The following is a 13,894-nucleotide window of genomic DNA, read 5'->3' as shown; positions in this document are numbered from 1 at the left end:
TATGGATAATATTATCTTTACATAACTATATATATTGAATCATTGGAGGCTATACATGGAATGATGTGTTAGGTACTTAACTTTGTGAGTATTCTCTCCAGTTTTATTGTACTGCCGGTCACGTGGCCATCAGATTTCTGTTGCACTGCCACTTTAAAAGCACTGAAAAAATTTCTTGCCATGTTGAGTGAACAAGGCTCGTGTGAGCTGAAACGCATCTTGACATCAGGAAATAAAAATAATTGAGCACGAATCTGGGTCCGTGTCCGCCATACTTGATTCCAGAGAGTTGGATTGAGGCTGGAACTATGCAATATATATATATTCCTGAAGCAGCTAACTCACAGTTAGAAACTTACAGGTTTAAGTAGGAAAAATGGCACAGTCCGGTATTTGTTCTTCATAAATATTTTTCTTTTCTTTTTTCAGCCAGATGCATCGTCTGTGACAAAAAAAGGCTATGTGTAGAGGCCGGACCCTTCAACTGGACCATAGAGTGGTAATGACTAGATTGTCTATTTAAATGACAACATCCCTTATTTCCTCCACCTCCTTTAAAATCAACACAAGCCTACATATGTTATTTCCTGTTTTAAATCAGTGAACACTGCGTGCAATATGTATCGAGTAATTCACAATGGACATACATCTATACAGAATCAAATTATATACAACAAATTTTCCACAACGGAGTTTATGGTATTTTAAAAAATACAACAGAAAATTAACTTTTCCATTGATGCCTGTTAATTATCAACCTTTAACATTTTGATAAATCTTTGTGGTAAAGTATCATACTTAAAAACAACAATAGGGCACAGTCCATTTCAGTGCCTTTGGATATTCACTGTAGGCAAATAAAGTACTATTGCAACTAGTTGGTTTAATATGCAATTTGTTCACATTTGTTTCATTTTTAATGTACACTTAAATGTCCAAATAATTAATTGTCTAATTGCTCATTTTATATTCAAATTGTAGCTTTTGGACATTATTGTCTGAGAGGTTTTAAATCCATTATGTATCTTGTTATTTTTTCTTGTTTATCTTTTTGATAGTCTTAGGCACCAACAAATCCTCTCTGTTTAATGCTCTTTCACTCTGCATTGCAACTACAAAAACAGATACAGGATAGCCGTGTCTCTTAAATCTTACAAGCATCTCTTGTACCTAAGTTTAAAACTCCTGCTCCTCAGAAGAATTTCTTATGAGTCCTAAACGTTCTCTGTAGTGCAGTTGGTTGGTTTACAATGCAGTTATGGGCATTATATATTCTGTCTTCCAAATAATGCCATTATTTGTGATTTAGAAAGCCCATTAAGTCCCTTATATAAGATGTGAGGTTTGCTACATATGGAACAAAAAGATATCGACAAACCTGAATGCATTGACAAATAAAGCATCATAGGAACTCACAATCTGTCACCCTGGGGGATTTTCTAAGCTCGTATATACCTTTAATAATATATATCGTTGGTGTGGTGGGCTGGTTCTTCTTCAAATATTGGAATTCCTCATCTTAGAGCAGCGCTATTTTATGCCAATCTTGCAGTTGTTTACAAAATTGCATCATGGTTTTATTAATCAGATTCTCTTCCAAGCTTTCATAGTAGTTAGGCACAGTAGGCTGTCTTTTTACTTCCTCATAGTATTTAATGTGATCCACTATGTTTCTTCCCTTATCAGAGGCTTTTATGACAATGTACTTGTCTTTTTGCAGATCTTTTAATCCCCACCAGTCTTCCACAGCTATATTTCTCCATTGTTGGCAACAGTTCTTTCTCTCTTTTAGAGATATATCTTTTAATTCTTCTGCCATCAGTTTCTGAAATAGATCTAATTAATTTCCTTGTGGAAGTTGTGGGCATAACTTTGATTTTGGAATACAACTACTGATGATCAATTTATGGGTTTGTGTTCCCATTATTTAACAATACTTTTGATACGATATTTATTCCAAATGTTCAACTCTCTGTGATGTGCATGATTCCATTTCTAGGCTAGATAGAACTTTCATGGGGGCAATATCTTCTGTTATCAAAGTTATACATATTTGAGGAGCACTATTCCTTCTCATGATGTATGTTTTCATAGCAAAGTATTTTTTTAACTTTCATTTTCTACAAAATTTGTATGAAGCCACTCTTGCTGTGGCTAAATTCATTTCTGTACAGGACCAAAATGTGAGACCTTTTGTTTAGCAAATTTCTATACTTATTGTTCAAACTTTTTGTTGATAAGTTGATTACCAAATCATCCTCTGAAATGCATATGTTTGTGCTGTACACTTCTTTGTACCTCTGACACTTTTGTCTTTGACTTTTACTGCTCCCCCTTGTTCTTTTTGATTTCCAGTAGTTGGAGCTCTCTTGCCTCCCCTCAAGTTATCATTTGGAAGAGGCGCATTTCCCTGGGCAAACACAATTTTAAATGCATTGTAACTTGTCCTTCATCCCCTGAACTGACTTCAGAGCTTTCTAAGCTTGACGGGGGTCAACCATTATCCTGCATTTGATCCATTGTTTGTCTGCTATAAATTGCATCAAATCATCTGGCAAAGGTGAAATTCTTCCAGTGGTGTAGTCTGTGTTGTGTTGAATGTTTTACATTTTTGAAGTTGTGCTTCTTTTTCATGCTTCTCTAATTTTGTTCTTTAGTTGCTCAAAGGCTTTTTTTCCACCCTCTTCTTTTTCTTGATATTTTTCCAAGGAGTTTTCTAGATCCTAGATCTTCTCAGTTGCTGCCAACAATCAGCATGAATAATGAGGGTGTTTATTGATTTCATTGAATAATCTGTGGTATCAGTCTGTCATTGTCAGTCTGTCATTGTTTAAGCAGATACTGATCCATATCGCTAAGTGTTCATAGAACCAAAATCCTTGAGGCTGTCGGAATCTGAGACTCCATTCATCATACTTCTTGATATATATATATATATATATATATATATATATATATTATCTACTGGCGGTCGCCAGTAGATAGTTATAGTTAGGACCGTGTTTCCATAGGAAATCTGAAAATTCTATTTTGAATAACTTTGGCGCCGGTTGACGAATCCTCGCGAAATTTTCAAAACTAATGGGGCGCTCCGCTCAGCTCCTACCCTGAAAGTCTCGGGGTGATTCGTCAAGCGGGGGCTGAGAAAAAAGGGGGGTCCCAAAACGCGTTTTCCCCATGCATTTTCCCATAAGATCTTTAGTCGAAGGTACTGAACAGAATTACTTGAAATTTGGAAAAGAGGTAGTCCTCAGGTCAGGCATGTGCCTTTTGCATGTATGGAGTCAATCTGTTCAGTATTTCCTGAGAAAATTGCAGTTAAAAGTACATAAATATCTATAGCCGAGCACTGTGCGCGCACGTGCGTGCACCCTAACGTGCGCAAGCGTAATTCTGATTGGTGGTTACATGTCAGTCAACGTTCGAATCGGTCGAAATCAGGAAGTGTCGTCCGCCATTTTGCTTGTTTTAGGTGCAACAGTGAAAAAGAGAGGTGGCGAATGTGAAAAGGGGGCAGGGTAGAGAGTTCCTGACCCCCTAGTCTTTGTCAGGGGGTCCCTAAAGGACCCCGAAGGGTGAAAAAAACATTTTTTTTTTATTTTTTTTAATTGCGGGGTGCGCGCACAGTGCGCGCATGGTGCGCGCACAGTGAAAAACCTTAAAAAAAATATATAATAATACATACATAATTTAGCATTTAAAAAACCGTACAAATTCTCTATCGCAAGGATGATGTCATCAGTGATGTCATGAGTGATGCCACTGACCATGTCATGAGTGATGTAATATGTGACGTCATGAGCAGAGGATTGCGGGCGCGCGAGTTATAGTTAACTATTACGGGGGAATTTCATTGTTTTTTTACGAGTGAAATGTCCACCTAACTATAACATGTGTGAAATCTATGGTTTTTTAAGTGAATTTATATATATATATATATATATATATATATATATATATATATATATATTACCTACTGGCGGTCGCCAGTAGGTAGTTATAGTTAGGACCCCTTTTCCATAGGAAATCTGCAACATTCTATTTTGAATAACTTTGGCGCCGGTCGATGAATCCTCGCGAATTTCTCAAAATAGGTGGGGCGCTATGCTCTGCTCCTACCCTGAAAGTCTCGGGGGGATTCGTCAAGCGGGGGCTGAGATAAAAGGGGGGTCCCAAAACGCGTTTTTCCCATGCATTTTTCCATAGGACCTTTAGAACGAGCTACAGCCCGAACGGCTGAACAGAATTACTAGAAATTTGGCAGAGAGGTAGTCCCTAGGTCAAGGAAGTGCCTTTTGTAGATTTGGTGTAAATCTGTTCAGTAGATTCTGAGAAAATAGCCTTTAAATCAATATATATATCTGAGCCCGCTTACGGTACGCTTACCGTACGCTTACCGTAAGCGTACGGTGGCGTGCGCGAGCGCGATTCTGATTGGCTCTTAGATCTTAGTAAACATTCGAATCGGCCGAAACCAGGAAGCGGCGTCCGCTATTTTGTCTCTCGCACTGAGTGTTATTTATCAAACATGATGGCCAAAAACATGTTACGGGGCTGTTTTGACAACTCCCTCCCACATAGTCATGTTGAGGGAGTCCCCAAACATCCCCCAAGAGCAAAAGCGGTTTTATTTTTTTTTCGGCAATTTCGCCGAGTACGCTTACCGTACGCTTACCGTAAGCGTACGGTAAAAAAATAAAAATAAAAAAAATACTATCCACACTTACCCCACCCCCTGCGCTTTTGGTGGCCGCAGGCCACCAAATGTGCAGGGCTTATTAATTGTGAAAAAAAACGTAATTTTGGCAACATGAAATTATAAAATCGAAATAAAAAAAACACTATCCACATTGACCCCACCCCCTGTGCTTTTGGTGGCCGAAGGCCACCAAATGTACAGGGCTTATTAAAGTTGATAAAAACCGTGCACGGAACGAACTGCGTTAAGTGGGCGCGCACGCCTCGAATGGCGTAAAGTAACTTAGCATTTAAAAAACCGTACAAATTCACTGAAAAAACCATAGGTTTCACACACGTTATAGTTAGGAATTAGCATTTAAAAAACCTTGCAAATTCACTGAAAAAACCATAGGTTTCACACATGTTATAGTTAGCGGAAATTTTACTGATAAAAAACCTGTGAAATTGCCCCGTTATAGTTAGTGCTGGCAACTATAACTCACGCGACCGCAATCTTCTGCTGATGACATATGTGTCTTTATGAAAAAAAAATATTTGTAATATATGTATAGCTAAAAATGTATGGAAGAAGACATGGGCAAATAAGTGTCTAAATACAGTATTAGCATCAGCAGAGGATTGCGGTCGCGTGAGTTATAGTTGCCAGCACTAACTATAACGGGGCAATTTCACAGGTTTTTTATCAGTAAAATTTCCGCTAACTATAACATGTGTGAAACCTATGGTTTTTTCAGTGAATATATATATATATATATATATATTCCAATTGCTCGTCCTGCACACCATTCCTTTATGTGCAAAACAGACAATACGGACCCAAATTCGTAGTGCTATAATTTATTTTCGTTCAACGCCCTTCACCAACCGCCATAACGCGTTTCAGTCGAGTGCTATTTAAAGTGACAGTGCAAGACAGACTTCTAGCATAATAGACATAGAAGATAGATTCAAAGCAGCAAAACAATGCCAAACGAGGGATTGTAAATGCAAATAGATGTCAAATGCATACATAATAATAAAATATCATTATCAAAAATATTATAAATAAATAAATAAATATTTAAATAATTTAAATAATTGTAAAGCTGCTAAAAACTGCCCATAAACAGCACATTGGTAGCTAAGAACAGGTAAATATACATTAAAAAGAAATAAATTCATAAAATATGAAGTCATCTTTTCATTACTGAATATTTGTAATCAAATACCCATAAGCATATACCTGTAACAATCTATTCGCAAAGTTAGCTGCTGCAATTGTTATGCCCAAGTGGGCCTAATAGAACCATCATGTCTATAACATCAAGTGCAAATATCAGTGCCACCATATGTGCAAAAGTGCAAAATACAAATAAGTTAGAAAAGGAAAAAAAGGTTAATAAATTCCAGGGGAAGCAGCCAAATATTAATTTTGATTATTTACTTTTTTTTTTTTATTTCTTTATTAATTTTTCTATCATCAGACAGCCAAGACAAAAAACAATGAATACAAACAAAATAAATATGCCATCAGTCAAGTAAGTACATGACATATGAAGTCAATAAATTAACAGCACAAAATAAGGTTCATAGCCAGTTAGAGAGTGGGGTCCATAATTTCAAGCCGATTAACCTTCTTTTCTTGCCCTTTGTTTTATAGACAGCCATTTCCAAATGATATACAGAAGGTAATCTAGCTTGCCAGTTACTAAAAACAGGTGGTTCGATATCAAGCCATTGCGTCGTGATACAACACCGAAAGATTTACATACATATAAATACAAATCTATCCTTCAAATCTGTTCTGGTACTATCTCTACTAGTTTGTGCACCCAAAATAATTAATTCTGCAGTAATTTGTGTTTGAACACCTAAATGAGTAGACAAAAAATGCTCTACATCTCTAATAAATTGACTTAATTTTGGGCACAAAAAAAACATATGTATAGTGTCTGCAGCAACAAGTCCACATCAGTTACATTTATTCACTCTACCATGTGCCCATCTAGCAAGTTTAGCAGGTGTGTAGTGTAAATCATGAATGGACATAAAATGTTGACTTATTAATGATCCACTATATAGCATTTTGGTGGATATTTCTATAACTCTATGCATATCAATTCCTTCCACACCAAATTTATCTTGCCATTTATCTTCCAACGCTGATAAATCGTCCTGATGTTTTGCCAACATTAATTGATAAATATAGCCAATTCTCGATCTTTTCCGAAGTGCTTCGATAAGTTTAACTTTTTGAAACAAAATTTGATTATCAGCACATTTTCTATCTAAAAAACTGCGAACCTGTAAGAACTTAAAGAATTCTGTCCGAGAAAGATCGTATTTTTGTTGTAAGAATAAAAAGGAGGATATCTGTTGACCATCAAATAAATCCCCCAATAGACGTATACCAGACCGATACCATCTAAACATAATTAAGTCTTTGAAAATATCCGGTAACAAAGGGCAATTAATTAAAGGAGTATAATAATTTAAATTGGAACTAAGTCCAATTCTTTTTTTGATTTTCCTCCAGATCTCAAAAGCAGTTATGATAATTTTGAATTTAGTTTTTTTATAATAACTAGGCTCAATAATGCGGACTAAGCACTGTCGTGCCTCTTCTCCTAATACCATCTCATATATTGATGGTCTTACTGATTCATCCAAACATGTTTCATTAAAAAAAGTAAAACGCCCATATTCTGTAAAAAAAATAGACCAAAAATATAACGGAAAATTAGGAATTGCCCAGTCCCCTCTATCTCGGGGTAAAGTACACTTTTTCAAAGCTCTCCTAGATCTATGATAGCTCCAGAGAAACCTGGAAGACATTCTTTCGATTCGATTAAATATAGAGATAGAAAAGAACAAAGGGATAGTTCGAAATAAATTCAAAAATTTAGGAAAAATAAGCATTTTCAACACGTTGCTACGGCCATATAAAGACAGATGAAGATTGTCCAGTCTTTCTAAGGTTTTATTAGCAGAGGCAATTACTGGATCAGTGTTTAAACGAACAATCTTATCAATATCAGCTGATATTTTTATACCTAAGTATATAGCCTCCGCCTCAAAATGCATATCGTGTGGACGTCCTGAATCTGAATGAAGTAATTGAGTCTTAGAAACATTAAGCTTATATCCAGAATACCTGCCAAATTCTTCTGACGCTTCTATTAGCTTGGGTAAGGCAGTCTTAATATCTGTTGTAACTATAGCAATATCGTCTGCATATGCAAACACCTTATAAGCTATATCGTGTATCCGAACCGGTTTAATTCCAGCATTATTATCCAAACTGTTTAAAAAAGACTCAATATACAGAGCAAATAACAGAGGCGAAGTGGGACAACCTATTCTTGTCCCCCTATTAATTATTATATTGCCAGAAAGCCGACCTGCAATACGCAGCACCGCTTTTGGATTTTTATATAAAGCCTGAATAGCTTTAATAAATTCAACAGGAAAGCCCTTCCAAACTAATGTTGACCATAAAAACTTCCAGCAAACCCGGTCAAACGCTTTTTCGGCGTCTAACTAAGCCACTGCAACCGGAGAATCGGAGGCCTGTGCCCAGTCTAATAAAGAAATGATCCTTTTAACATGATCTGTCGTATCACGCCGCATAATAAAACCATGTTGTGTCTTGGATACCAACAAGGGCATAAGATTATTTAGCCTGTTCGCAACAATTTTTGAATAGATTTTACTATCCGCATTGAGAAGAGATATGGGTCTATAAGATCCAATATCTACTTCTTTCTTCCCTTTTTTAAAAAAAAATACTATAATGGCCTCTGACCATGAGTCCGGAGGGCTACCCAGAAAGGATTGTTGACATACTTCCAGCAATTCATTTTTCAATACATTTCTAAAAGTACGGTAAAACTCCAAAGGAATCTGATCTGGGCCCATTGCTTTACCCAGAGCTAATGCTAATATAGCTTTTTCCACTTCCTCCCACGTTATTGGGGCAGATAAAGATGTTTTCTGCGACTCAGTAAGTCCTGTGGTTGCAACTCCCTTCAGATAATCCCCCCATCATGATCAGGTATCTCACTGAGCGGAGCACTATAAAGAAATTGATAACATTTTTGAAAGGACTCCAAAACCCCCTCTCTTGTTTCTTGAATGACCCCATTAGCGTCCATGATTTTACCTATATAATTATAAACAGCTTTTTGCCTTAGTCTTTTAGCCAATTCTTTACCACGATGCCTAAGTAATTTTGGATAGAGGCAAGATGGCGGCCGTGGTGCGGGCTGTGTAACAGCTCTGCTCCTTGCCCTGATTGTTGGAGAAGAGGACAGCATTGAATTGTTTCCCTTTTGAGGAGTTTATGATTGGGGAATATGAAGGGGAATGATACGGCGATTTGAATCGACAAAAGAAATGCTTTGCTGCAGCTAAAACGTGTGCACCGGGATCTCTCGCTTTTGCTGTCTTTTAAATATCCGGAGTTTTTTTCGAATGTTTGGCGGTGTCTCCCTTCCCCTCTTTGCTGCCAGAATACGCAATGGTTGGAAGGCATTTACTGGCCAGAGCTGGAGAGAAGTTTTGATTCGCTTACCTGTTGTCTGTGCCTGGGGTGTCCGTCGGAGTGGGACGTCAGACACGGTGGATGTGTTCAGTGTAAGATGCCGCCGAAAGCAGCAACACAAAGCACGAAAACCCAGGCGGCTGCCATGGAGGATTCCTCGGCGTGAGTGATTAATGAAGCGGCAAGCGGAATGGCCAGCGCCGGGTCAGTCCAGAACCCGATTAATGCATCTCAGAAGAGTGGAGAGCGAGGTGGGAAGGAGAAAATCCGCACAGGAAAGTATGGAGTGAGAACGCTGCCGGAATTGTTTGGGAAACAGGCAGCCAAAAGAGATACTGTGTTGCAGTCCGAGCTGGTAGGGGAGCCCGGTTCTGATTTATCTGACATTAGTAACATTGTATCCAGCAGCCTTTATACCCTTGCAGGGTGCTGTCCTGTTTTCTTCTAACCGCCCAAATTTAGCCATAACAGATGAATAGCCTGTGGAAAAAATCCAGCTTTCCTCTAATTTTGACAGGGGTATTCTGGGAGATGGAGTATCTGAAACTCCTTTGCTTGAAGAATCGACCGGTAATTCAGCTGATTTGATATCACAAACAGGTTAATCTGGGCTAAGTAAGGAAGTCTCATTACAGGCTAGCTCTGGCTCTCAAGAGGTCACCGATAATTTTTATTCCTTATCGGATTTCTCGTCAGACGAAAGCAGCAAAGACTGGAGTGAAAACGAAGCAGACAATAGTACGGAGAATGAAGCTGATTTAAGAAAAGACTCTCCTAACGTACCGATAATCACTGTGAAAAAAGCCAAGAAAGGAAAAGAGCGATCTATCTAGCAGTGATACGCTTAGTGGACCGATATTTTTAGGACTTACAAAGGCTGGGCCGGTTTCTGAAGTCGTCCCTAGGCTTGATATAAAAACTGATTCTACCACACAACCATTGGATCAGGAGATTACGTTGTCAACGATTTATAATACTATGCTGGGACACAGAGCTGAGATTAAATCAGAGAATGTTCGTATGCAAGCCACTTGTCGGAAAGTGCAAAACTCTGTGCGGCGGGTAATTAAGATTTGTTCTGATATGGCTCTCAGAATGACTGAAGCAGAGTGAAGGATTTCTGCACTAGAAGATACTTTGGCTGCGCAGAAAACGGAATAAAGCACCATTAGAGAATATAGGGATGATGTAGTGTTTAAACTGGCAGAATTGGAAAATCAAGCTCGGAGAAAGAATCTCCGCATTTTAGGCATTCCGGAGAAAAAAGAAGAAGCTGATGTTCGGAAATTTGTGTGCGATTTGTTTGTAGAGGCTTTTCCGGAGTTGACTTCATGGGACTGGTCAATAGAGATTCAGAGGGCTCACAGGATTCCTTTTAATGTTAGAAAAGCTAGGTTGGGGGATGAAGATAGACCACGTGCTATTCTGGTTCGATTTAATAATTTTTTGGCTAGAGAAGCCGTGTTTGGCCTTGCTAGACCTGATAAAAAGAGAGTAGCAAAAGATTGTAATTTTTTTAGACCTGATTTTTGTAAAGAAACGGTCTTGAGGCGTTGGCACTTGCGCCAATTAATATCTGGATTTCAAGAGAAAGGTGCCACTGTATACTTGCAAAATCCCGCTACGCTTAAGGTCATGATTAAGGGCCAGACAAAGCTTTTCTATTCTGAAATTGCTGCTAAAGAATTTTTATATTCTTTGTAATTTGGGATCGAATACACAAGGGTTTCAATTTAAGGAGAGTTAAGTATAAACGTGTCTCAATAAGTCTGTCTTTTCTTGCAATCAGGGGAGGGAGGGCGGTAGTCCATCTTTTTAGGGCTTGTTTGTCCCTATGCCTCATATGGTGGGTTGGGTGGGGTGGGTGGGTGGTTCAGGGTGACGGGCAAGGGGTGTTTGGAGGGTGAAAAATCATTGACAGCCTGGATATATCATTTTTTTGATCTTGCAAGTATTACATTTTATGTTAAGATTATGCAAATACATTAACAATATATTACCTCAGCTACTTTAGTTATCCTTCTTCAAAATATGAGTGACTTTCGAAATGTTATTTTTGCAATATGGCCAGGAAATTAAAAATTTGTACGCTCAATATTTGTGGGCTAAATGACGTGAAAAAGAGAGATGAATTGGCTAAATTTATTCAGATTATAAATGTTGATATACTTTGTTTACAAGAAACTCATGTTGCTTGGGCCAAAAGGGGATGTTTGAGTAAACTTGGATTAGAATTGGTTGCATGTTCTAAACAAACAGGGGTGAAGAGAGGGGTAGCAATTCTTATGAGACGAGGTTTAGGCGTATTTGTTAAATTGGCAGAAGATAAATGGGGGCGTTGGGTGATTAGTCTATTTCAGATTGGACAATTCAGATTTACGGTATGCAATGTATATGGGTCCAATTTGGATGATACAGAATTTATACATCTCCTTAATCTTGAACTAGCTCAATGGCCACAACCCCTAGTTTTATGTGGAGACATGAATATCCATTTGGATGCTAATTTTAATATAAGGATGACCTCTCTATATAATGGTAGGAAGCCACGTTTATTAACAGCGTTAAGGGATCTAATTATAGATCATGGTCTGTTTGATGTTTGGAATGCAATTCATGGAGATGATTCAGGGTATACTTTTTACTCAGCTCCTCATAACAAATTTGTGAGATTAGATTATTTTTTTGTTTCACTGCAATATTTAGGTAAACTTGAGTTAGAGATTTTGCCTAAACTTATATCTGACCATAACCCCTTAGTTCTTGAATTTGTAATTAAACCACAATTAGAGGTAGGAAATCACTCATGGTCCTTTGAACGGAGTTTGCTTCTGAACGAGGAATACTGTCAATTTATGCTCAAAGTGATACAGGAGTTCTTTTCTTTTCATAAAGGAACAGCATCTAACCAAACTATCTGGGATGCATTTAAACCCATAGTTCGGGGGGAAACCCTCAGCTTTTCTTTATCACAATGTAAAAATTTGATTGGCAAATATAAAAATGATTTTAAGATGGTTATGTTGGCCAAACATAAATTGGCTGAGGCAATTAGGTCTGGTGGGGATTCAGAATTGGCTCAAAGAGAACTTACTATTAATAGGGCTAGAGTATATTCTAATATAGTGGATAAAATAGCTTTAAAATATAAACAACATAAGGAGCAAGTATATGAATTTGGCGAGAAAACTGGATAATTTTGATTATTTACAAGCAGAAAAAAATTCTCTGCACTGTATATTCATCAATTATAAACAGGTAAAAAAATCCTCACTGGAGTTAAGACCCTGTGGTGTCTTGCAATCTAACTCTAATATGTATCTGGTTTCTAACTGTCTAAGAAGAGCCTCACGGTCTCCACCTCTTCTTAGAGGGGGAATTGTGTCTACCCCAAAATATTTTAAGACACTCACATCTTTATCATGAAACTCTCCAAAATGCCTGGCAACGGGGTAAGCCTGATCACCATTAATTATTGCTCTCATGTGCTGGAGTATCCTTTTGTGCACCTGCAACTTGGTACTGCCAACATAACGCAGGCCACAAGGACACTCCACCACATAAACAGCAAAATCAGTTTTGCATGTTAGTTTTTTATCAATGCATACAGGTTCCTTCTTAAATGGAGTTGTATATTCCAATCGATTTATCCCGTATTTACAGGCTTTGCAGGTGGAACACTTTCGAAAACCTTTGCTTGTGTCCAACCAAGTTACACTCGATCTCAACTCAGGACTGCTTTTCACTAAAGAGTTATTCATAGATTTAGCCTTCCTGAATGTAATATTGGGTGACTTTGTTAACTCACTACCCAATATCAGATCATTTTTCACAAGTATCCAGTTTTTATTCACTATCCTACGGATAGTCTTATGCTGGTTACTATAAGTCAGGATAAGTCTCGAGGGTTGTTCCATTGTGTTAAGTAACTTAGTAGCATTTGTGGTTTTACATACTAGAGCCTGTGATCTCTCCATTTTTTTTTTCTATGTCTAGATGTATTTCACTCATAGAGTACCCCCTAGCTAAAAATCTCATTTTACTCTCATGTTGTGCTCTTGCACACTCTGAGTCAGTGCTACAAATCCTCCGTATTCGCAGCATCTCCCCATATGGGATGCTGCGAATTAGGTGTGCAGGATGGTGGCTGGTAGCATGCAATAATGTGCTGCCAGATGTAGGTTTTCTAAACAATCTAGTTTCAAGATTATTGTTGACAACCATTATTTCAACATCCAAAAAGAAAATGAATTCCCTACTGATATGACCGGTAAAGTGTAAGTTTAGATTGTTAACATTGATCTGTTCCATAAAGTGGAGGGCACCCGCTTCGGTGCCCTTCCAAATTATGAACAGATCATCAATATACCGATACCAGTGCATAACATGATCAGATAAAACATCAGCAAACATGATTTTTAAAACCATTTCTTCCCAGTAACCCATATGCAAGCAGGCGTAGCTTGGGGAAAAGCAAGCCCCCATAGCCACGCCTCTTACCTGATGAAATAATTGATTTTGGAAAAGAAAATAGTTATGATCAAGGCAAATAGAAATCATGGACAACAGCATCTTATTGTGTTCATGAAACAATAGTGGACGAGTGTTGGAACTAACATCCGGGGGTAGCTCGGCTCGAGTGGGAAGGCCTATACCCGATAACATGTTGTG

At 37.9% G+C, this 13,894-nt stretch overlaps 1 protein-coding gene across 3 annotated transcripts in view; it reads left to right on the top strand.

Annotated features, from left to right (window-relative positions):
* LOC146812909 (uncharacterized) overlaps positions 1–13,894 on the top strand; it is a 1,154,794-nt gene that overhangs the window by 1,074,755 nt on the left and 66,145 nt on the right. For all 3 annotated transcript variants that reach the window (XR_014966936.1, XM_085619975.1, XM_085619974.1), the window contains one exon: positions 430–499. Coding sequence is in view for 2 of the 3 variants with exons in the window: in XM_085619975.1 (XP_085476101.1) it covers positions 430–468 (39 nt within the window). In the remaining variant the exon portion in view is untranslated. The remainder of the gene's footprint in view (positions 1–429; positions 500–13,894) is intronic.

The sequence above is a fragment of the Triturus cristatus genome, chromosome 7 (genome assembly GCF_964204655.1).
Source record: "Triturus cristatus chromosome 7, aTriCri1.1, whole genome shotgun sequence".
Classification (NCBI taxonomy): domain Eukaryota; kingdom Metazoa; phylum Chordata; class Amphibia; order Caudata; family Salamandridae; genus Triturus; species Triturus cristatus.
The sequence above is the reverse complement of the archived record's forward strand: the minus strand, read 5'-3'. Positions and strand labels throughout refer to the sequence as shown.